General features: G+C 38.2%; 1 protein-coding gene across 3 annotated transcripts in view; it reads right to left on the bottom strand.

Annotated features, from left to right (window-relative positions):
- The window catches only part of FAF2 (Fas associated factor family member 2), a 60,792-nt gene extending 37,952 nt beyond the window's left edge, over positions 1-22,840 (bottom strand). For 2 of the 3 annotated variants that reach the window (XM_082456500.1, XM_082456499.1), the window contains exon 1: positions 22,708-22,840. In XM_082456500.1, coding sequence (XP_082312626.1) covers positions 22,708-22,770 — 63 coding nt within the window. In that variant the 5' untranslated portion in view covers positions 22,771-22,840. Of the gene's footprint in view, positions 1-19,333; positions 19,437-22,707 lie in introns of those variants that run through there. The other variant, XM_082456501.1, reaches the window with a different exon arrangement.
- Positions 22,841-24,102: the final 1,262 nt, after the last annotated feature.

The following is a 24,102-nucleotide window of genomic DNA, read 5'->3' on the forward strand; positions in this document are numbered from 1 at the left end:
TCTTCCAGTTTTACTTCTGTTATTAATTTCTACCTTAATTTCATTGTGGTTTGAGAAGCTACTTTGTATGGTAGCTATCTATTAAAATCAATTGAGACACAACTTCTTATATGTAGAAAACTCTAAAGACCGCCCCCCATCCCTGTTAGAACTAATAAATGAATTCAACAAAGTAGCAGGATACAAAGTCAACACACAAGTTTCAGTTGCATTTCTTTACACTAACAATGAACACTCTAAAAATGAAAGTAAGAAAACAATTCCATTTACAATGGCATCAAAAAGAATATTGTGAATTAACTGAGGAGGTGAAAGACTTGTACAATGAAAACTACAAAATACTGCTGAAAGAAATTAAAGAAGACCTACATAAATGGAAAGACACCCAGTGTTCATGGATTGGAAGACAATACTGTTAATAATCCAAAGTGAGCTACAGATTCAGAGCAGTCCCTATCAAAATCCCAATGCCTTTTTTTTTTTTTTTTTGCAGAAATAGAAAAACCAACCCTAAAACTCATATGGAATCTCAAGGGACTCGAAGAGCCAAAACAATCTTGAAAAAGAAGAACAAAGCTAGAGGACTCACACCTCCTGATTTCAAGACTTACTATAAAGTTACAGTAATCAAAACAATGTGGTACTGACACAAAGACAGACATATAGGCCAATGGAATGGAATAGAGTCCAGAAATAAACCCCTGCATATATAGTAAAATGATTTTTGACAAAGGTGTCAAGACCATTCAATGGGGAAAGACCAGTCTTCTCAACAAATGGTGCTGGAAAACTGGATATCCACATGCAAAAGCTGGATCCTTACTGTGAAATATATATATTGGTCTCTGCCCCCAGTTCCTGACATAGAGCTCCTAAAACCCTTGCAGAAAGGGGTGCCAGGAGATACTTTTGTTCTAACATTTAGTTTTTGACCCCAGTTCCTGACTTAGAACTTAGAGCTCTCAAAATCCTTATAATTTCCTACGTGATAAGAGCACTAGGAGGATCTTTTCTTCTAATATTTGTTCTTTGATCCTAGTTCCTGACAGAGATCCTAAATCCCTTGGAATTTCCCAGATGATATCATTGTATTTTGTTCTAATGAGGTGACTCCTGGTGGGCTCCTGGATAGGGACTGGCCATCAGGCAGAACAAACCATGATTAGAAGCTTCAAATTTTCAGCCCCACCTCCCAATCTCCAGAGAGGGGAGAGAGTGTGAAAATGGAGTTAAAATCAATCATGCCTAGGCAATAAAGCCTCCGTAAATATCCTAATAGTATAAGATTCAGAGAGCTTCTGAGTTGGTGAAGCCATCTACATGCCAAGAGGGTGGTGCACCCCAACTCCACTGGGATAGAAGCTCCCCTGCACTTGGGACCCTTCTAGACCTTGCCCTAGATATCTCTTTATCTGGCTGTTTTTGTGTATCCTTTATTATATCCTTTGTAATAAACCAGTAAACGAAAGTGTTTTCCTGAGTTCTGTGAACCACTCTAGCAAATTATCAAACCCGAGGAGGGGGCTCATGTGAACCCCAATTTATAGCTCGTCAGTCAGAAGTTCAGGTGGCAACTGGGACTTGTGATTGGCATCTGAAGTGGGGGCAGTCTTGTGGGACTGAGCTCTTAACTTGTGGGATCTGATGCTAACTTCAGGTAGACAGTGTCAGAACTGAACTGAATTGAATCTAGGAGAACTGCTTGACAGAAACTAACACAACACTGTAAAGCAGTTATACTCCAATAAAGATGTTAAAAAAAAAAAAAAACAGTACACGTTCCACTACCTCACACTGCATCATTTCCTCCCAGCAAAAGTCCTACGGTCCAAGGAAAGTCAGGTTAATTCCATGACTATAACTTGAAGAATAAAATATTGCCTTATTCGTCCTGTAACTCACCATGATTTTGCATAGAATGCTCCTTAGACTCCAATGCCACGGACTATTTTGATTTATCAATAAATGATGAGAACTTGAAAAAAAAAAAAAAAAGAATTGCTTGATGTGTGGAAAACACACATGTCTATTCAGAGAAAAGGAGAAACATAGGAGGAGTGTGTTTTTCCTACTCATTCACCTAATACCATATACAAAAATTAACTCAAAATGGATCCATGACCCAAATGTAAAACCTAAAATTATAAAACTCTTAGGAGAAAACATAAGCTAAAAACTTCCTGACATTGGATTTGGCAATGATTTCTTGAATGTGACACCAAAGGCACAGGTAACAAAAGAAGAGAGACAAACTAGACTTCATGAAAATTTTAAAAATTTGTACAACAAAAGACACTACCCAGAGTACGAAGTCAACCCACAGAATGGGAGAATATATTTGCAAACTGTATATCTGATAAGGGATTAATATCCAGAATATAGAGAACTCTTAAAACAACAAAAAAATAAACAACTTGATTGGGCAAAGGACTTGAACAGACATTTCTCCAAAGAAGATATACGAATAACCAATAAACATACAAAAAGATGTTCAACATCACTAATCATCAGGGAAATGCAAATCAAAACTATAAGCTACCATTTAACACCTGTTGGGACAGCTACTATTGAAAAAACAGGAAATGAAAGTGCTGGCCGGGATGTGGAGAAATTGGAACCCTTGTGCAACATTAGTGGAAATGTAAAATGGTACGATTGTGGAAAACAGTGTGCAGTGCATCAATAAATCAAAAACAGAACTACTATATGACACAGCAATTCCACTTCTGTGTATGTACACCCATGTTCAGAGCAGCATTATTATCTACAGTAGCTAAGATGGGAAACAACCCAGTGTCTGTTGACGAATGAGTGGAATAAGCAAAATGTGATATACACATACAATGGAATATTACTCAGCCTTCAAAAAGGAGAAAATTCTGCAATATCCTACAACACGGATGAACTTTATGCTAAGAAAAACAAGCCAGTCACAAAAAGACAAATACTGTATGGTTCCACTTAAATGATGCATTTAGAGTACTCAAAATCATAGAGAAAGACAGTAGAACGGTGGCTGCCAGGGGCTGAGGGGGAAATGGGGAGTTACTGTCTAATGGGTATAGTTTCAGTTTTACAAGATGAAAAGAGTTATGGAGATGAATGATAATGATGGTTGCACAGCATTACAAATGTATTAGTTATCACTCAATTGTACGCTTAAAAAATGGTTAAGATGGTAACTTTTATGTGTATTTTGCCACATTTTAAAAATTGGGGGAAAAAGACATTTGTAGTGTGTTGTGAGATGAACTTGAACTTGATTAAAAGGTTCTAAAGTACTACAATCAGATTTCTTTGTTTTCTGGGGATCAAATAAATTACCTTTCACTAAGTTCCTATTTCAGTATCTATTCTTTCATTTAACACACTTAATTCCACTAAAAAACAAACAAAAACCACTTTGGCCTTATTCAACCTTTCCTAATGTGACTCAGCTACTCAGAATCAAGCAGAAAAGTTGTTTAGGAAGACATAAAGGTGTTATTGTTTTCTTCTTTATGAGAAACATTACAAAGGCACCAAACTTTACTAGTCTTCCAAAAAGTCATCTGAGAATCTGGCCTTCCCTGTTCCCTCCCCACCCTCGAGGCCAACAATATCTGCCACTGTATATGTTTCAAAATAGCAAGAAATCACACTTCCAAAACCTGACATGCATGAGATTTGTGTATGTATATGTATGTATATACACATACCTATATACATGTATCTATATATGTACAATCTAATGTCAAGTGACAAAATGTTAATAATTTACTTTTAAATTTAGTTACACTTTTCAGCCTCAAAACTTGGCATTATAAAATGCTCCATGATTTAGATTCAATTATTTATTAAGCATCTATGAGCCAAGCACTGTAGTATGTGCTTTCTTATCCACTCTTAAAACAACCCTGTAAAGTCAGAAATATGAGTCATTTTGCAGATATGGAAACTGAGGCCTAGAGGGATTAATTAACTGTCAAGATCTCAAATGGTGCATTCCTAATATGGAGCTCTTTCCCCTACATCATGCTGCAAAGATGAGAATGTGGCTAACTGGAATTTTTGTTTTACCCTTCCTCCTAAAAATGGGATACTTAAAGCTGCTGGAACTGCTTTAACAAAGAAAGAGAAACAACATCAAGAACAACAACAACTAAAACAAAACCCCTCTGGTTAAGTGAGATTTCTGGTGAGTTATTAAATTCACTCAACAAATATTAATTGAGCATCATGCAGCAAGCACCACAAAGAAATCACAGTCCTGATCCCCATAATTTTGTGGAGTAAAAAGACATGTAAATAGGGACTTCCCTGGTGGCGCAGTGGTTAAGAATCTGCCTGCCAATGCAGGGGACATGGGTTCGAGCCCTGAGCCGGGAGGATCCCACATGCCACAGAGCAACTAAGCCCGTGTGCCACAACTACTGAGCCTGTGCTCTACAGCCTGTGAGCAACAACTACTGAGCCCACGTGCCACAACTACTGAAGCCTGCGCACCTAGAGCCCATGCTACCAACAAGAGAAGCCACTGCAATGAGAAGCCTGCACACCGCAATGAAGAGCAGCCCCCACTCGCCACAACTAGAGAAAGCCTGCGCGCAGCAACGAAGACCCAATGCAGCCAAAAAAAAAAAAAAAAAAAGACGTAAATAAATAAACTATACACCAGAAATAAACAAATCCAAGTCTTCCAGGGAACTTGGGATGATATCAGAGTTCTAAGCTGAAAACTAGCAGAAGGAGGTGTTTCACGGCAATAGAGCTCTGAGTATGCAAGGAGGCACAGAGGCGTGAGAAAGAATGCCATGTTAAGGGAACTGAAAAATATCACTGGAATAGAAATGGAAAGGGTAGAATTATGGAGTTGGACAGCGAAATATGGGTCAGATCATGAGATGCAAAGAAAGATTTCATGCTGCTTTAATCAATGCAAAGCAAATGAAAAATCTTAGTAACACAATCAAATCTTTGCTAGAAAGATTATTCTGGAAAAAGCAAGAAGGCTGAATTGAAGAGGACAGAGACTTGAAATTAGGGGCACTGGTACAGTTACTGAAATATTCCAAAGGGGAAATGAAGTGTAAACTAGGGTAGAGGCAATGCAGATAGAGTGGAGGGTTAATTGAGGGTAGTGGATTTTTTGGTTTCACTTATTTAACTTCAACAGGAATTTATAAACACTAATACATATATACATGCATACATACTGAAAAAAAATTCCCCAGATACTTAGCATGAAAATATTTTCTCTTCTAAATTTATACCAGGAACCTGAAAACATTTTCAAAATTTCCTTGGTGGGAAAATCCAAAGCCAACAAGCACCTCAGTGCTCATAGTGATTTTGCTATTTATCATTTCTGGCACTCTCACCAAACGGTAGTTTAAAAACACACGTACACAGAGGAAGCATTTAACATCAAATCGTCAATTTTATTACGTTACTATGTTTTGCTATTCATTTTAAGGAAAAATATAATATGGTAATATTACCATATTATACCAAATGGAGATGTTATTACCAATTCTACATATTCCTAAATATGCCAAATGACCCTCAACTGGCCCAAAAGAAAATTGACAGAATTAATCTTTATCAATATCCACCTCAAAGATATGCTTCTAAAAGAATATCTGTAATACAGATATTCTTTTATACTACTCTGCCAATTACACAAATGTTATTCCTTGCAACACTTAAAGGAGTGCAAAAACAAACAGGGATGTCCAGCCCATTCTGAAGAAATAACCCCAAACTTGAACCAACTTGATCATAAATGCCTGTGATTGTTACATAAAAATGTAACAAACAAACAAAAGCCTAGCAAGCACTACTGAATCAGTTTGTCAAAAAGCTTCTGAGAGGACAATAACTGTGTTCTTGAATAAGAAGATTCAACAACATAAAGATGTCAATCACATCCCCTCAAATTCATTTTATAAATTTAATAAAATTTCAATTTTGAGAAGCTGATTATAAAGTTCTTTTGAAAAAGTAAGCAAGAAAATCTGGGAAAACCCTGAAAAAGAGCAACAAGGGAGACCAGCCCTCCAGATTAAAATATACTATAAGCCTCTACAATTATGAGTAGTATATATAAGACCAATGGAACAGAAAATTGAGAAACAGACCCAACTGCATAAGGAATTTAGTATTGAAAAAGGCATCTCAAAACAACGAGCAAAAGATAGTTTTTTTTAAAAAAAACTTAAGAGACCTTATTTCTTAGAACAGTTTTAGGCTTACAGAAAAATTGAAAAGAAAGTATGGAGAGTTCCCATACTCTCCCTCCCCGACACTCACTTCCCCGTTACTAACATCTTGCAGTGCTGTGTACATTTGTTATAAGTGTACATCATTAACTAAAGTCCACAGTTTACATAGGGTTCACTCTTTGTGTTGGACATTCTATGGGTCTTGACAAATACATAAGGTCATGTATCTATCATCATAGTGTCATAAATAGTTCCACTGCCCTATAAATCTTGTGCTCCATCTATTCTTCCCTCCCCTCTAACCCCCGTCCCTGGCAACCACCTATCTTTATACTGTCTCTATAGTTTTGCCTTTTCTAGAATGGCATATTGTTGGAGTCATGTATAGAGCCTTTTTGGACTGATTTCTTTCACTTAGCAATATTCATCTAAAGTTCCTCTGCATCTTTTCATGGCTTGATAACGCATTTCTTTTTCACTGAATAATATTTTATTGTATGCACGTACCAGTTTGTTTATCCATTAACATACTGAAGCACATCTTCGTTTCTTCCAAGTTTTTGGCAATTGTGAATAAGGCTGCTATAAACATTTGTGTGCAGGTTTTTGTGTGGACATAAGTTTTTATTTCACTTAGGTAAATATCTCGGAGCATGATATGCTGATCATATGGTAAGCCTATGTTTACTATTTTTTTTTTTTTTTTTGGCCCCGCGGCTTGTGGGATCTTAGTTCCCCAACCAGTGATTGAACCTGGGCCCTCGGCAGTGACGATGCGGAGTCCTAACCACTGGACCACCAAGGAATTTCCCAAGACTATGTTTATTTTTGTTAGAAACTGCCTAACTGTTCCAAAGTGGCTGTCCTGTTTTGTATTCTCACCAGCAATGGATAAGTTTCTGTTATCCTTGCCAGCATTTGGTGTTTTAGATTTTAGCCATTCCAACAGGTGTGTGGTGGTTATCTCATTGCTGTTTTAATTTGCAATTCCCTAATGATATCTGATGTTGAGGATCTTTTCATATGTTTATTTACCATCTCCTGTATATCTTCTTTGGTGAGATCTGTTCAGATCTTTTGCCCACTTTTTCAATGAGTTGCTCCTTTATTGTTGAATTTTAAGAGTCCAACCATACAACTGTTAGAAGAAAACAAGTGAATTCTTCTACTGCCCGAATGTGGGGAAGACTTTAACCATGACTCAAAATTCATAAGCAATAGGGGAAAAGATTTTGAATTATACAAATCAAATTTTTAGTGTATAAAAAGTTAAAAAACAACATGTGTATGGCAAAAAAAACAGCATGTGCAAAGTGAAAGAACTGGGAATGACATTTGCAACTTATTTCATAGATGAAGAGTTAATATTCCTAATATATAAAGACTTTTTTAAAATACAGAAGAAAAAGGATGGGACTTCCCTGGCAGTCCAGTGGTTGGGGTTCCAAACTTCCACTCCCAGGGGGGCATGGGTTCGATCCCTGGTCGGGATCCGCATGCCGTGCAGCGTGGCCAAAAAAACCAAAAAACAAACAAAAAGACAACCCCCCCCAAAAAAACCCCAAAAAACAGAAGAAAAAGGATAACTTGCTACAAAAGTGGGTAAGAAAAAGTGGATGATTCATAGAAAAATAAACTCAAATGGCCCTTATATATATGAAAAGTTGATCAACCTCACTCATAAGGAAAAAGTAAATTAAAACTATACTGAGTTTGACAACACACTCTGTTGGTGAGGTTGCCGGGGGCCTCATACATTGCTAGTGGGAATACAAAATGGTACAATCCTCACGTAGGAAAATCTGGCAATATCTAGCAACACTACATATTCGTATACATATATATAAGCATTTAATCCTTTGACCCAGAAATCTTTCTACGAATGTATCCCAAAGACACACTAGCAAAAAAATAAAATGTTGGTACACAAGGCTACTTATTGCTGTATTATTTATTACAGCAAAAGATGAGAAATAACCCAAATATCCATCAATCTAAATTATGGTATGTCCATACAATAGAGTATTATACAGCTGTAAATACTTAAGAGAAATAAATCCCTATATTGCTATGCAGTGATCACCAGGAGATAATAGGTATAAAAGACAGTTGGAGAAATGTGTGTAATATACATCACCATTTATCTTTTTTAAAAGGGGGGGGGGTCCACAAATAGATATACTTATTACTTAGATTTTTTAAATGAAAGATTTTTGTTTTTGCTTTTTTTAATTCTAAGCTTCTCTGCAGGGGAAGGCAGGGAACAGGGTATAAGAGAGAAGAACAGAAGTTAGATTTCTCTAAATATATTGTTACATGTAGATTTGACTTTGGAATCATGTAGCTGCTTTATAAAACAAAATTTAGAAAAAGCAGCAGCAGCAGCAATTCCTAAACATCAGAAGCAAAAATAAAATGTAGAGTTGGTAGCATAACTATCCAAAATGAAATTATCCCACATGACTTTAAAACACAGTAAACTGACTCTACATTCTGCATTAAAGGGCTTAAATTGTTTTAAATAATTATATTATTGTTACTAGTAAGGGTATTATTATTTTGAGACAAAGTGTTGATTATGTGATAAGGCAAATGAATAATCATGTTAATTGCATTAAGAACCAAATTTTTTGGTATGGAGAAAGAAGAGAGGTAAAATATAGGGCCAAATTTGAATTGGCAGTCCTGAATTTGAATTGGAAACATCAAATTGTTTTATCATGAATTAAATAAATACAAACATACGTGTGTGTCTGTACTATATATTATATGTATTTCCTAGTTCTGTTAACTAAAAAGTTCTAGACCAACCCAACAGCAATGAGCACTCATAGCTACCAGACGTGTGGCATCTAAATATAATTTCTTACCAAAAAGTAACAAGGTTTCCTGGAGAAACGCCTGATTCTAGAAAATGCACAAGATGAGTCAAACATCTTACAATGTCAAAAAGCTAAAACCTATCAAGGACTACTGGGGCCATGACAATATGATAAAAGTCTTCAGGAACAATAATACAAGGCTCTTCCAAATTACAAATTCAAATGGTAAATCTTTTCTGTGACTCTGAAAAAATAAAATTATGTAAATACTAGGAGTTCCTAAAAAATAAAAGTCATTAGAAGCCAATCTAAATAGACTCATAATTGTCAAAGATGGCACAACCTAAGCCTTAATAAGCACAATGGCAATGAAATGTAATACGTTAAATATATTTACATCCATGAGTTCACTGCAAATTTTAAAAATCTACAATTCAAATTTTAAAAATCTCAGTGGTAAACAAATGGGACCTAATGAAACTTAAAAGCTTTTGCACAGCAAAGGAAACCATAAACAAGACGAAAAGACAACCCTCAGAATGGGAGAAAATATTTGCAAATGAAGGAACTGACAAAGGATTAATGTACAAAATTTACAAGCAGCTCATGCAGCTCAATATCAAAAAAACAAAGAACCCAACCCATAAATGGGCAAAAGACCTAAATAGACATTTCTCCAAAGAAGATATACAGATTGCCAACAAACACATGAAAGAATGCTCAACATCACTAATCATTAGAGAAATGCAAGTCAAAACTACAATGAGGTATCACCTCATACCAGTCAGAATGGCCATCATCAAAAAATCTACAAACAATAAATGCTGGAGAGGGTGTGGAGAAAAGGGAACCCTCTTGCACTGTTGGTGGGAGTGTAAATTGATACAGCCACTATGGAGAACAGTATGGAGCTTCCTTAAAAAACTAAAAGTAGAACTACCATACGACCCAGCAATCCCACTACTGGGCATATACCCTGAGAAAACCATAATTCAAAAAGAGTCATGTACCACAATGTTCATTGCAGCTCTATTTACAATAGCCAGGACATGGAAGCAACCTAAGTGTCCATCGACAGATGAATGGATAAAGAAGATGTGGCACATATATACAATGGAATATTACTCAGCCATAAAAAGAAACGAAATTGAGTTATTTGTACTGAGGTGGATGGACCTATAGTCTGTCATACAGAGTGAAGTAAGTCATAAAGAGAAAAACAAATACCGTATGCTAACACATATATATGGAATCTAAAAAAAAAAAAAAAAAAAGGTTCTGAAGAACATAGGGGCAGGACAGGAATAAAGACGCAGACGTAGAGAATGGACTTGAGGACACAGGGAGGGGGAAGGGTAAGCTGGGACGAAGTGAGAGAGTGGCATGGACTTAAACATACTACCAAATGTAAAATAGATAGCTAGTGGGAAGCAGCCACATAGCACAGGGAGATCAGCTCAGTGCTCTGTGACCACCTAGAGGGGTGGGATAGGGCGGGTGGGAGGGAGACGCAAGAGGGAGGATATGGGGATATATATATGTATAGCTGATTCACTTTGTTATAAAGCAGAAACTAACACACCACTGTAAAGCAATTATACTCCAATAAAGATGTTAAAAAAAAAAAAAAAAAATCTCAGTGGGACTTCCCTGGTGGCGCAACGGTTAAGAATCCACCTGGCAATGTAGGGGACATGGGTTCGAGCCCTGGGCCGGGAAGATCCCACATGCCACAGAGCAACTAAGCCCGTGTGCCACAACTACTGAGCCTTCACTCGAGAGCCCACGTGCCACAACTACTGAAGCCCATGCGCCTAGAGCCTGTGCTCCGCAACAAGAGAAGCCACCACAATGAGAAGCCTGCGCACGGCAACAAAGAGTAGCCCCCTCTTGCTGCAACTAGAGAAAGCCCACGCACAGCAACAAAGACCCAACACAGCCAAAAATAAATAAACAAATGAAAATTTTAAAAGTCTCCATGGTTACTTCATAGGATGCTAGGAATCAACTCATTATTTAAAAACTAATAAATAATCGAAAGGATCAAATGTTTATCCTGCCTTTATTATATATACTATAACTCGGTGTAACTGAACAGGTGAGAGAACATATATCTTTATCCCTATTAACAAATAAAGAAGGGATGACAGCGTCAGAATGTCATCATTTTGTATGAAAAGGCTAGGCAAAAGCTAATGAAATATAATGTATTAATACTAATCTTGTGGAAAATGTATCTAAGGATACTAAAACTAAGCTAAATTTGAATTTTCAAGTGAAAAAACTTTACAAAGTTTAACTGTCAACACTTTAAATTCCCAAATCACAGGGTTAATTCTGTAAATTTGAAAAATATCAGACACGTCTTCTGTATATAAAATATTTTCTATACGTATCCTTTTTGAAGAGGACTTGCACTCCTTTGAGTATACGTTAGGCTACTTGATAAGTGTTTATCTTCTAATTCCAGTTTTAAAAAAGGATGACAGTTTTGCAAATTTTCAGTTCTACCTTTTATTAAATATTCCCTGGAAAAATAAAGAGAAATGTAACAGAACATGTGTACAACTGAACATTCTCCAAAACTGCCCCCTTTTTTAATAGAGCCCTAGTATTTATCAGGTACTTTACTTGCATTGTCTCATATAACCCTTTTAAGAACCCAAGACACCCTTTCAGGATAAAAACTTAACTGGGAATAGAAGGGAACTTCGTCACCCTGATCTAAGAAACACTCGCAGCTAACATAATAATGGTCAAAGACTGATGATTTCCTCCTAAGATCAGGAACAAGACAAAGATGTTTACTCTTGCCATTTTTATTCAACATTATACTAAAACAATTAAGCAAGAAGGAAAAAAAAGAAATAAAACTATCTATTCACAGATGACATAATCTTGTATACAGAAAAAACTAAGAAATTTACAAAAAAAACTAATAGAGAACTAATGATGAGTTCAACCAGGTTGTACGATATGAGATCAATATACAAGAATCAGTTATATTTCTATATGGTAGTAATGAACGGCCTGAAAATAAAATTAAGAAAACATTTCCTTTCCCAGTACCTTCAAAAAAAATAAAATATGTACAAATAAACTTAATAAAAGAAGTGCAAGATTTGTACACAGAAAACTACAAAACATCGAAACTAAAGATGACTTAAATAAATGGAAAGACTTCTCATATTCATGGATTGACAGACTTAATATTGTTAAGATGGCAATGCTCCCCATATTGATCTACAGTTAACAGCAATCCCTATCAAAGACCCAGCTGCCTTTTTTTGCAGAAATTGACAAAGTGATCCCAAAATTTATTTGGTAATGAAAGGGATCCAGAATAGCCAAAACACTTTTGAAAAAGAACACAGTTGGAGGACTCATACTTCCTGATTTCACACTTATTACACAACTGCAATAGTCAAGACAGTGTAGATACAGATAAAGGTAGATACAGATCAATGGAACAGAAATGAGTCCAGAAATAAACCTTTAGTTATGGTCAACTGATCTTAAACAAGGGTTTCAAGGTTATTCAATAGGGAAAGAATCATCTTATCAAGAAATGGTGTTGGGAATACTGGATATCCACAACCAAAAGAATGAAGTTGGACCCCCACCTCATATCCATCAACTAAAAATGGATCAGACCTTACATGTAAGAGCTAAAACTACAAAAGTCTTAAAAGAAAACAGGTGTAAATCTTTGTAACCCTGGATTAGACCATGGTTTCTAAGACATGACCAAAGCACAAGCAACAAAAGATAAAACATTAAACCAGACTTCATGAAATTAAAAAACTTCAAAAGACACGACTAAGTGAAAAGACAACCCACAGAATGGGAGAATATTTTTGTCAATGATATATCTGATAAAGGACTTGTATTCAGGATATATAAAGCACTCTTAACAACCCAACAACAAAAGACAAATAGCCCAAGTAAAAAATGGGCAAAGGACAAAAATAAACCCACACACCTACAGTCAATTAATCAATGACAAAGGAGGCAAGAATATACAACGGAGAAAAGACAGTCTCTTCAACAAGTGGTGTTGGGAAAGCTGGACAACTACAATGAAATTAGAACACTCCCTCATACTATACACAAAAATAAAAATAGTTTAAAGACCTACATATAACGCATGATGCCATAAAACTCCTAGAAGAGAACATAGGCAAAACATACTCGAACATAAATCATAGCAATATTTTCTTAGATCAGTCTCCCAAGGCAAAAGAAATAAACACAAAAATAAACAAATGGGACCTAATCAAACTTAAAGGCTTTTGCACAGCAAAGGAAACCATCAAAAAAACGAAAAGACAACCTACGGAATGGTAGAAAATATTTGCAAATGATGTGACTGACAAGGGGTTAACATCCAAAATATACAAGCATCTGATACAACTCAATATCAAAAAAACAAACAACCCAATCAAAAAATGGGCAGGGACTTCCCCGGTGGTCCAGTGGCAAAGAATCCGCCTTCCAATGCAGGGGACACGGGTTCAATCCCTGGTCGGGGAACTAAGATCCCACATGCCACAGGGCAACTAAGCCTGCGCGCCACAACTACTGAGCTCGTGCGCCTCAACTAGAGAGCCCCCGTGCTGCAAACTACAGAGCCCATGCGCTCTGGAGCCTGCATGCCACAACTACAGAGCCCACGTGCCCTGGAGCCTGTGCACCACAACTAGAGAGAGAAAACCCACACACCACAACTAGAGAGAAGCCCACATGACGCAACAAAGATCCCATGTGCTGCAACTAAGACCCAACACAGCCAGCCAGCCAGCCAGCCAGTCATAAATAAATAAATAAATTTTAAAAAAGGGCAGAAGACCAAAATAGACATTTCTCCAAAGAAGACACACAGATGGACAACAGGCACATGAAAAGGTGCTCAAACATCACTAGTTATTAGAGAAATGCAAATCAAAACCACAATGAGGTATCACCTCACACGTGTCAGAAGGGCTATTATCAAAAAGAACACAAATAACAAACGCTGGAGAGGATGTAGAGAAAAGAGAAACCTTATACACTGCTGGTGGGAAAGTAAATTGGTGCAGCCACTGTGGAAAACAGTATGGAGGTTTCTCAAAAAACTAAAAATAGAACTACCATATGACCCAGCAATTCCACTCCTGGTGGGTATATATCCAAAAACACAAAAACCCACACCAATTTGAAAAGATACATACACCCCAATGTTCACAGCAGCATTATTTACAATTGCCATTATATGGAAGCAACCTAAGTGTCCATCAACAGATGAATGGATAAAGAAGATGTGGTATATATACACAACGGAATACTACTCGGCTATAAAAAAGGGTGAAGTTTTTGCCACTTGCAGCAACATGGATGGACTTGGAAGGTATTATGCTAAGTTAAATAAGTCAGACAGAGAAAGACAAATACTGTATGATATCACTTATATGTAGAATCTAAAAAATACTATAAACTAGTGAATATAACAAAAAAGAAGCAGACTCTCCAATATAGAGAACAAACTAGTGGTTACCAGTGGGGAGAAGGAAGGGGGAAGGAGTGATATAAGGACAGGGGATTAAGAGGTACAAACAACTATGTGTAAAATAAGCTACAAGGATATATTGTACAACACAGGGAATATAGCCAATATTTTATATTAACTATAATTGGAGTATAACCTTTAAAACTTGCAAACCACTACATTGTATACCTGTAGCTTATATAATATTGTACACCAACTATACTTCAGTTTAAAAAAAAAAGGATGTAGTGTGTATATATGCACATACACACACAAAATGGAATATTACTCAGCCATAAAAAAGAATGATATATTGCCATTTGCAGCAACATGGACCTAGAGAATATCATACTAAGTGAAGTGAGACAGAGAAAGACAAATATTATATATCACATATATGGAATCTAAAAAAATAATACAAATGAATCTATATACAAAACAGAAACAGATTCACAGACATAGAAAACAAACTTATGGTTACCAAAGGGGAAAAGAAGAAAGGGGAGGGATAAATTAGGAGTATGGGATTAAAAGATACAAACTACCATACATAATATAGATAAGCAACAAGGATTTACTGTGTAACACAGGGAACTATATTCAGTACCTTGTAATAACCTATAATGGAAAAATATCTGAAAAAAATATAACTGGATCATTTTGCTGTACACCTGAAACACAACATTGTAAGTTAACTACACTTCAATTTTTAAAAAATGGGCAAAAGATTTGATTTTGTATCTCCAAAAGAAGACACACAAATGGCCAAAAAGCATATGAAAAGATGCTCAACCATCTTTTCAGTCATTAGGGAAATGCAAATCAAAACAGCAAGATTAACATCTCACACTAGGATGGTTTCAAACATGGATGATTAACAAATGTTAGTGCAGATGTGGAGAAACTGGAACCTGCACATACTACTGGTAGGGAAAACGGTATAACTGCATTGGAAAAACTGATTGGCAATTTCTCAAAAAGTTAAACAGAGGTACCATGTGACCCAGCAATTCTACTCCTAGGAGAACTGAAAATATGTCCAAACAAAAACTGGTATACAAATATTCATAGCAGCATCAATATTAATAGCTGAAAAGTGAAAACAGTAAAAATGGCCATCAACTGATGAATAGGTAAACAAAATGTGGTTTATCCACACAATGAAACATTATTGGCCATAAAAAGGAATGAAGTACTGATATAGGCTACAATATGGATGAACCTTGAAAACATTACGCTAAGTGCAAGAAGCCAGGCACAAAAGGCTGTACAGTGTATGCTTCCATTTATACCAAATGCCCAGAATTGACAAAATCTATGAAGACAGAATATAGATTAGTGGTTGCCAAGGGTTAGAAGGAGAGAAGAATGGAGAGTGACTGTTAATGGGTTTCTTTTTGAGGTGATGAAAATGCTCTGGAAGTAAATAGTGGTAACGCTTGCACAACTTTGTAAATACACTGAAAACCACTGAACTGCATACTTTAAAAGGGTTAATTTAAGATATGACAATTATATCTCAGTAAAATTGTTATTAAAAAAAAGAGCCCAAGAGACAAAACTAGAAAATTAGTAATGATCAGAAAACATGATAAGTAATTCGATAGATCAAAAAAAATCAAGATAAATGTACAAAATGCAACAGCATTTTTATTAGTAACCATTTAGAAATAAAGAGATATCCCATTCACAGGGTGACCAAAACTGCAAAATACCTAGGAATAAGTTTAATAAGGAATATCCAAAAACTAGAGGAAAGTTACAAAAAATATTTTAAAGGACATGTGACATCTGAATAAAGAAATGTACATGTTCCTGAATTTCGACCAGTCCCAAATTAATATATTATTTTAAGCAATTCCAATAATTCCATGGCTGCACAAAATGAGGTTTTTTAAAACATCTTTATTGGAGTATAATTGCTTTACAATGGTGTGTTAATTTCTGCTTTATAACAAAGTGAATCAGCTATACATATACATATATCCCCATATCTCCTCCCTCCTGCATCTCCCTCCCACCCGCCCTATCCCACCCCTCTAGGTGGTCACAAAGCACCGAGCTGATCTCCCTGTGCTATGTGGCTGCTTCCCACTAGCTATCCGTTTTACATTTGGTAGTGTATATATGTCCTTGCCACTCTCTCACTTCATCTCAGCTTACCCTTCCCCTTCCCCGTGTCCTCAAGTCCATTCTCTACATCTGAGTCTTTATTCCTGTCCTGCCCCTAGGTTCTTCAGAACCATTTTGTTTTTTTTAGATTCCATATATATGTGTTAGCATACGGTATTTGTTTTTCTCTTTCTGACTTACTTCACTCTGTATGACAGACTCTAGATCCATCCACCTCACTACAAATAACTCAATTTCATTTCTTTTTATGGCTGAGTATATTCTATTGTATATATGTGCCACATCTTCTTTATCCATTCATCTGTCGACAGACACTTAGGTTGCTTCCATGTCCTGGCTATTGTAAATAGAGCTGCAATGAACATTGTGGCACATGACTCTTTCTGAATTATGGTTTTCTCAGGGTATATGCCCAGGAGTGGGATTGCTGGGTCGTATGGTAGTTCTACTTTTAGTTTTTTAAGGAAGCTCCATACTGTTCTCCATAGTGGCTCACAAAATGATTTTTAAATGTACATGAAAGAACTTGTAAGAATTACCAATAATTAAAAAAAGAATAGGGAAGGAGTCCTGTCCTATCAGATATTATCAATAAAATTTGGTAGAAAGCTATTATTATTAATTCAGTAATGCTACTAGCAAATAGGTTATCAAAAACAGAGTACACTATGATAAAGAGGACTACTCAAATCAGTTGGGGGAGGGATTGACTATTCAGCTAACCTATAGTCTTTCCTGGAAAAAAGCAAATTTGGGTTCTCATCTCATACATACAAAAAATTAATTCCACATGGATTAAAGATCTGATTTTAGGGGCTTCCCTGGTGGCGCAGTGGTTGAGAGTCTGCCTGCCAGTGCAGGGGACACAGGTTCGAGCCCTGGTCTGGGAAGATCCCACATGCCGCGGAGCAACTGGGCCCGTGAGCCACAACTACTGAGCCTGAGCGTCTGGAGCCTCTGCTCTGCAACAAGAGAGGCCGCGATAGTGAGAGGCCCGCGCACCGCGATGAAGAGTGGCCCCCACTCGCCGCAACTGGAGAAAGCCCTCGCGCAGAAACGAAGACCCAACACAGCCAAAAATAAAAATAATAAATAAATAATAAATTAAAAAAAAAAAGTTTAAAACAAAACCAAAAACATAAAATCTGGAAAAAAGTTGAACACCTATATACCCACTGCAGACTTTACAATTAGTATTTAAAAAAAAAAAAAAAAAAAAAAAAGATCTGATTTTAACAAGAAATCTGTAAAATATTTTGAAGAAAACAAAAGAGAACATTTGTATAATGTCATTAAGTAGAAGGCATTCTTAGACAAAACAGAAAATCCAAAAGCCAGAAAGAAAAAAATGTCAATTTGATGACATAATTTTAAATAAGGGTAAGTGAAGAGATTAATGATCAAAGATAAATGATGTCATGAAAAAATATTTGCTATACATGACCAGTATACATAAAGAACTCGTACAAACTGATAAGAAAATGTCAAATAATCCAATAGAAAATGAACAAAGGATAAACAGGGAATTTATACAATAACTAACCATAAGTAGCCAAAAGGAGCTCAATCTCATCCATAATCAGGAGTTTATAGAACGGAATTCAATCTTAAAATCAGCACTTTTTATTCTGCAACCAGAAAAGAAACCTTCCATAATACCGTGGGACACCTGCAAAGCCAATCCCTCACTCTTATGTCCCTACTCTTTCCCATTTGAAATAGCTTAAAACAAGTGTTTGCATTAGCTGTTCAAACTCAACTGACTGCAAAACAAAATCAAAAACTACAACCACCACTACCACTAGAAATGCAAATTAAAATAAGGACTCTGAAAATTTAATCAGATTAACAAAAACTGAAAAGATACCATCCAGTGCTGGCAAGGATGTGGGGAAACTGGTCGTCTCACATCCTCTTGGTGAGAGTGTGAGCTGCCAAAACTCCCTGGAAAGCAGTCTAGCAGTAGCTATTAAAATTTACAATGTACATTGTTTTGACCCAGTAACACCACATTTTTAGGATTCTGTTTAGAATTAAAAGCCCTGCTATGTCAGCAATATCCCCTAGGATCCTTAACTTCCGGAACACTTCCTTCACCTTCATGGTCTAACTGAAACTTGGCTTTTCCCTAAAGATACTCCCCCTGAAGCCCTCTCTCCCATTTTCTCTCTCATACCTGTGGGTATGGAAGGGAGAGAACGGTCCTCCTTGTTCATTCCCACTTTGGGGGATTCTTCTTCCCTTCTCCTAAAAAAGTCCATCTTCACGTAGAGGAGATTAAGAGAATTAACACTAGTGATGATGTCCAGGATTAGAATCACACTTTTGGACTTCCTTTGCTGTGTTCTCTTTCTTCAAAGTGTCCCATACTGTTTCTATTGGCCCTACTCACTTACCTGTTGTTGAAAACAAATCAAAACCTAGGGCCAGAGAGGCAGTGCTAGGTAGTAAGAAAGAGAATCCAGAGTTCTGGATTCAAATCTAAGCTCATCATTGACCTTAGGTAAATTATCTCCTGATCCTAGTTTACTTAACAATACCAGAACCTACACCATGTTTATTGGGAGGAGTTAATGATACAATGGATCTAGAGCACTTTGGATAAAGTAAATGCTCAATAAGTGTTTAAACAACATCAAAAACAAAAACACCTTCGAATCTCAAAATTTCGTGCTCCTGTACAAGCAGAAAAGGACTGTTTCTTCCTCTATTGGCCATGCATAGCTCCTTTAGTCGCGTCTCTCTTTATCCATGTCATCCTTCTCCAGGTGTTCAAACCTAGAGGCAGTAAACCAAGACACCAGGGGAATCTGCTATACTTGGAAATTTGGAAAAATGGACTTCAATACAACTGACCTTCCCCATATTTGTATTAGCTCCTCTTAAAACCCATTATTTCCCATTTGAAGAAAATGGGGAAGGCCTAAAATAAATATGGCATTAGTTATTCATATTCAACTGGTTCCAAAATAAACAGGAGAAAGTAACCAGAAGAATCTTAAAAGACATCAAACAGACTTAGAAGCCTGCTAAATATACCCTAAGGAGTTCCAATCAAATCATACGTCACAAAAAAATTGAAATAGAGGAAACCTGAGATTTCCAAAATATTTCACTTTTGCTAATTTCAATATATCAAATGAAGCAACTTATTGAAAACTGACTCCTAGCAGTGTCATCCTGTTCTGTCCTAACCCCTGTGGAGATTCCAAGCACATGCTCCATACTGTTAGTGAAGCAAAGCTGAAACCTAGTGTTATTTCACTCTCTAGTTGAAATAATCTTTGATGGCTCTTCAAGCCTACAGATTAAATTTAAACCATTGAGCACAGGCCTCCAAAATCTGGCTGTTATTTACCTTTCCAGTGTTATTTTCAACTTCCAATTCTCTAAATCCATCATAACAAACACATTCTACATTATTTCATATCCATACCTCAGCTTTGAACATACTCCTGCCCACCACCTGTTATTCCATTCCTCCTTCAAAGCAGCAAAGTACAGTGGAAAGAGTTCAGCTTTTAAGTTCAGATCCAGATCCACTAGATTTCTAATTCTAATTCCATCCCCACTACTTAATAGCTTAATGATCTGGAGCAAATACTTTACTAGACCTGTTTCCTTACCTAGGAGGAGGCATATCACCTGTGGCACTTTTACAAGGCTATTGTGAGGATTAAGCATAATGGTTCTAAACTACCTAGCACCACACCTAAGGCACGGTAGAAACTTAATGGTAACTACTGAGCCATCCTTCTTTCCCCCTCCAGCCTCATCAATACTATCATTTCCTAAATTTCCACAGCACTTTGTTTATACTACTATGTTTATTATACCATGAGCACTAATATACTGCAGAATACTCATTATTTATGTATGTGTCTGGCTTTTCCATTAGGTTATAAGCAAGATGGTTATGGGTATGGATTTCTAAATCTCTGCCACTTACCACCTGAGCAAGTTATTTGACCTCACAGAACCTGTTTCTTCATTAATAAACTGAATTGGGGTTAACACCTTACAGTGTTACAAAAAGGTTTAGAAGAGTTAACATACATCAAATACCTGGTATAACGCTTGACACCTAGTAAATTTCAGAGGCTGTTAATGGTAATCTGGATGATGAACCTGATCCAAGCCACTGCTTAAAGAATACACAAATGTAAAATGTATTTGCCTTATTAAATCCAATTTCATAAAGCAATCTTAATACAACTTCAACCTGCTAGTCACCTCTCTTACTGATAGAGATAGCCAATGAAGACAAAAACAGAGATTCCTGTGCACCTTATCTCAGAAATGCTACCACATATTCATGTTCTTCCAGGACCAGACTAAGTACTTCACAACTTATGGTTCACCTCACCTCATTACACTTTAAACAACATGGGGGCTTATCCCTCAAGAGTTGTAAGGGATAAAATGATCTGCCAAAGTTAAACAACACTCTGAAATTAGCAGTCTATAAGGAAGTAGAAGCTAGTTGTCTGCTCTTTATTCATTCTAATTCTAATCTGCTATGTCATCAATTTCTCTACTCAAAACTCCAAACAAATGTCAACTACTTCTATGACAGTATTTTCCAATTTATACACTTCCAACCCACTGCTTGTTTTAAGAGAAAACATTTCAAAATTAACTGCAGTGAAATCAAGGAAATCACAGAAAAGTGAGAACTTGCAAAGAGAAAAAAAATACAATATTAGAGCACTTGCATTCCACTTTCAGTTGTACACTGCTACTTACATGGGTTGTATAGCACACACGTCAAGAGCTCAGGAAGGGTTCTGGAAAGATGGACCTGGTTTTAAATCTGACATCACAACTTACTAGCTGTGTAACCTAAGCATGTTACTTTTTAAGCCTCATATCCCTCATCTGTAAAATAGGGATTGTAACAGTATGACTCTCATAGGGTTGTATTAAATACAATAATGTAAGCTAAGTGTTTCAGGAAAGTACTTACAACACCATACTCAATAAATGGTATTCTATTCATTTGTTGTTATTACCTGAGCACTAAGGTTCTTGGTAAATATTGCATAATTAATGAATATTTAGCATATTTTATATTAGGAAATAAGTGTACCACTAACTTTAATTCTATCCTAAGTTAAATAATGATTAATAGTTGCAATACTGTTTAAGAGCAGTTTACTGTTTACAAAGCCCTTTAGACATCCATAAGCTCATTTTGATCTCCACAACATCCTTAGGGGATAAACACTTTTAAGATACGTATTCTAGAAATAAAGAAACTGGTACCCATCAGGGTAACAGAGTCAAGGTTACCTAAGTCTCCTCCAACCAGATTCTCCAGCTCAGGGATAAAGTGCTTAGTGTCCAAAGTTCTTAACCCAAACATCCACTAAAAGGAGGCAGATTCCAGCAAGTTTCCCACCCTCCTCAAGCAGAGTCAAGAACGTGAGCCCAGGAATAAGCCCGGGGTAATAAACCCCCTCAGAAGGCACTGATGACATTTATCATGCACTGTTTCATTACGAGGTGTCCTCCCAACACCTTTAGGGCGGGGGCTAGTCCTGACCCCACTGCCACCAGAGCGCCCAACACAGGACCTGCCACCCAAGAGGCCCTCAGTAAACGTTTGTGGAAATGGCATGGGAGGCTGGTAGGAGGCCTTCCAGAGACCCGAAACGAGGCCAACTCCACGGTGGGGATTAAGCATCCCAGTAGATCCACAGTCGTTAGCGGAGAGGGTCCAACCGGTAACCAGACTGGAAAGGATGGCTGAGGACGGGCGCCGCTAAGGGGAACCCGGGAAGCTGACCCTCTTGAGGAGAGAGAGGGGAAGCGGGTCTGGCCGCAGCCATTCCTGGAAGGCTGGGGACCGACAGAGGCTCGGGGGCCGGGGGCAGCAAGCAGGGCAACTGGCGCCTGGGGGGGAGGGGGCCGCCTGCTGGTCTGAGAAGAATCTCGGGCCCAATCTGAGCAGGGTTCTGGGCTCCTCTAGGGACCCACTCCGTAGCCCGCGGTGGCATTCACTGCACCGAGTACTCGCTGCTACCTGAAACTGCAGCAGCTTCTCTGTCTGCTCCTGGGTTAGATCCCGCTCCTCAGGCGCCGCCATTTTGCAGCCGCCTCTACGCTTCTGACCCGTCCGCACCGTCACCCGCCGGAAGTGACCTCAGTAGCAACCACATCCGGTCTGAACAGCCGCCGGCGCGCAACTGCGTCTGCGCGTGCCGGCCCAACCTGGAGGCCGGGGATGGTGACAATTTCCGCCGCTAGAGGGCACCACTCTCGGGCCTATCCCGAACACTTCCGAAAATTGTCGAGGGACTGTCTGCCCAAGTCGCCCTTAGGAGTTAGGCGACGAACGATCTACCAGAGACTTGACTCTCGAATAGATCGCAAAGAGCCGAGAGGTCCCGAATGCCCCTCGAGAAGCTTCGGAAATTCACGAATGCCCCTCGGCAGATTTCGCCTTCTTCCTAACCATTTTCATCTCCAATGTTTCTGAATGTTTCTTAGGAAATTGCGGTCGTTCAGAAATATCGGCCGTTTGATGTTTGATTCCTGCCATGATGTTTCCAAAATCCCCTGACCATCTCTCAGGAGGTTCCGAAAGTCCCCGAATACTGGGGGCGGGGTGGGGGTGGGGGCGTTTCCCACGCCGCCTTCGAGCCGGAAGCTGTGGAAGGTGTGCGCCCCTTGAAAATTGTTGGCACTCGGCCACCCGGGCACTACCAGCCTTAGGCAGAGCTTTCCGTCCACCCCTCTTGCGACTCTGCTCCTGCCTGCCTCAGGCCCTCACGCGTCTCTCTGCCCACTGGCCCGTCTTCCCTGTGACCAACCGAAGGAAGATCCCGGGACTGGGATCAGGAGACTTGGGTTCACGTTCTAGTGTCCACCTGGCAAAGTGCTGGACATCTCCGGGCAAACCACCTCCTCTCTGCTGTAGTTTTGCCATTGGTGGAATGAGATTCACCAGTAGCCCCAGATATGCTGCCTCAGCTCATTCTCCTTGGAAGCAGTCCCCCACCCTTTCCACTGCCTTATCTCCACCCCTCAATGTCTGCCTTCTTCTGCACTTTCCTTGACCCTTTTAACCCGCCACCTCTCTTCAGATCTCCCATTTTCACTTCCACTTCTTTTCTCCTGCCATCCGCCTTCTCTGTCCACTGTCCAGAAGGCCTTGGGAGGCAGAGGGTTCATGGTCTGGTGCTTTTCCACAGACTACCTGTCTGACTCCTAGCAAGGCACTCAGCCTCCTGGGCCCCTGCTGTCCTCCCCATCTGTGGAATCTCACCCCATGAACTTCACGGGGTTGAATTAGGTGAGACAGAACCGGAAGTGCTTTGAAAGCTGAAGTTCTGTGAAGAGTCCATTAAAAGATGGAAGGACTTAAGTTTTGGCTATTTCTCTCTTTCAGGCCTGAATCAGGTCTTACTAGGTCTGC

Source organism: Balaenoptera physalus (assembly GCF_965194825.1).
Source record: "Balaenoptera physalus genome assembly, chromosome: 3".
Taxonomy (NCBI): Eukaryota; Metazoa; Chordata; class Mammalia; order Artiodactyla; family Balaenopteridae; genus Balaenoptera; species Balaenoptera physalus.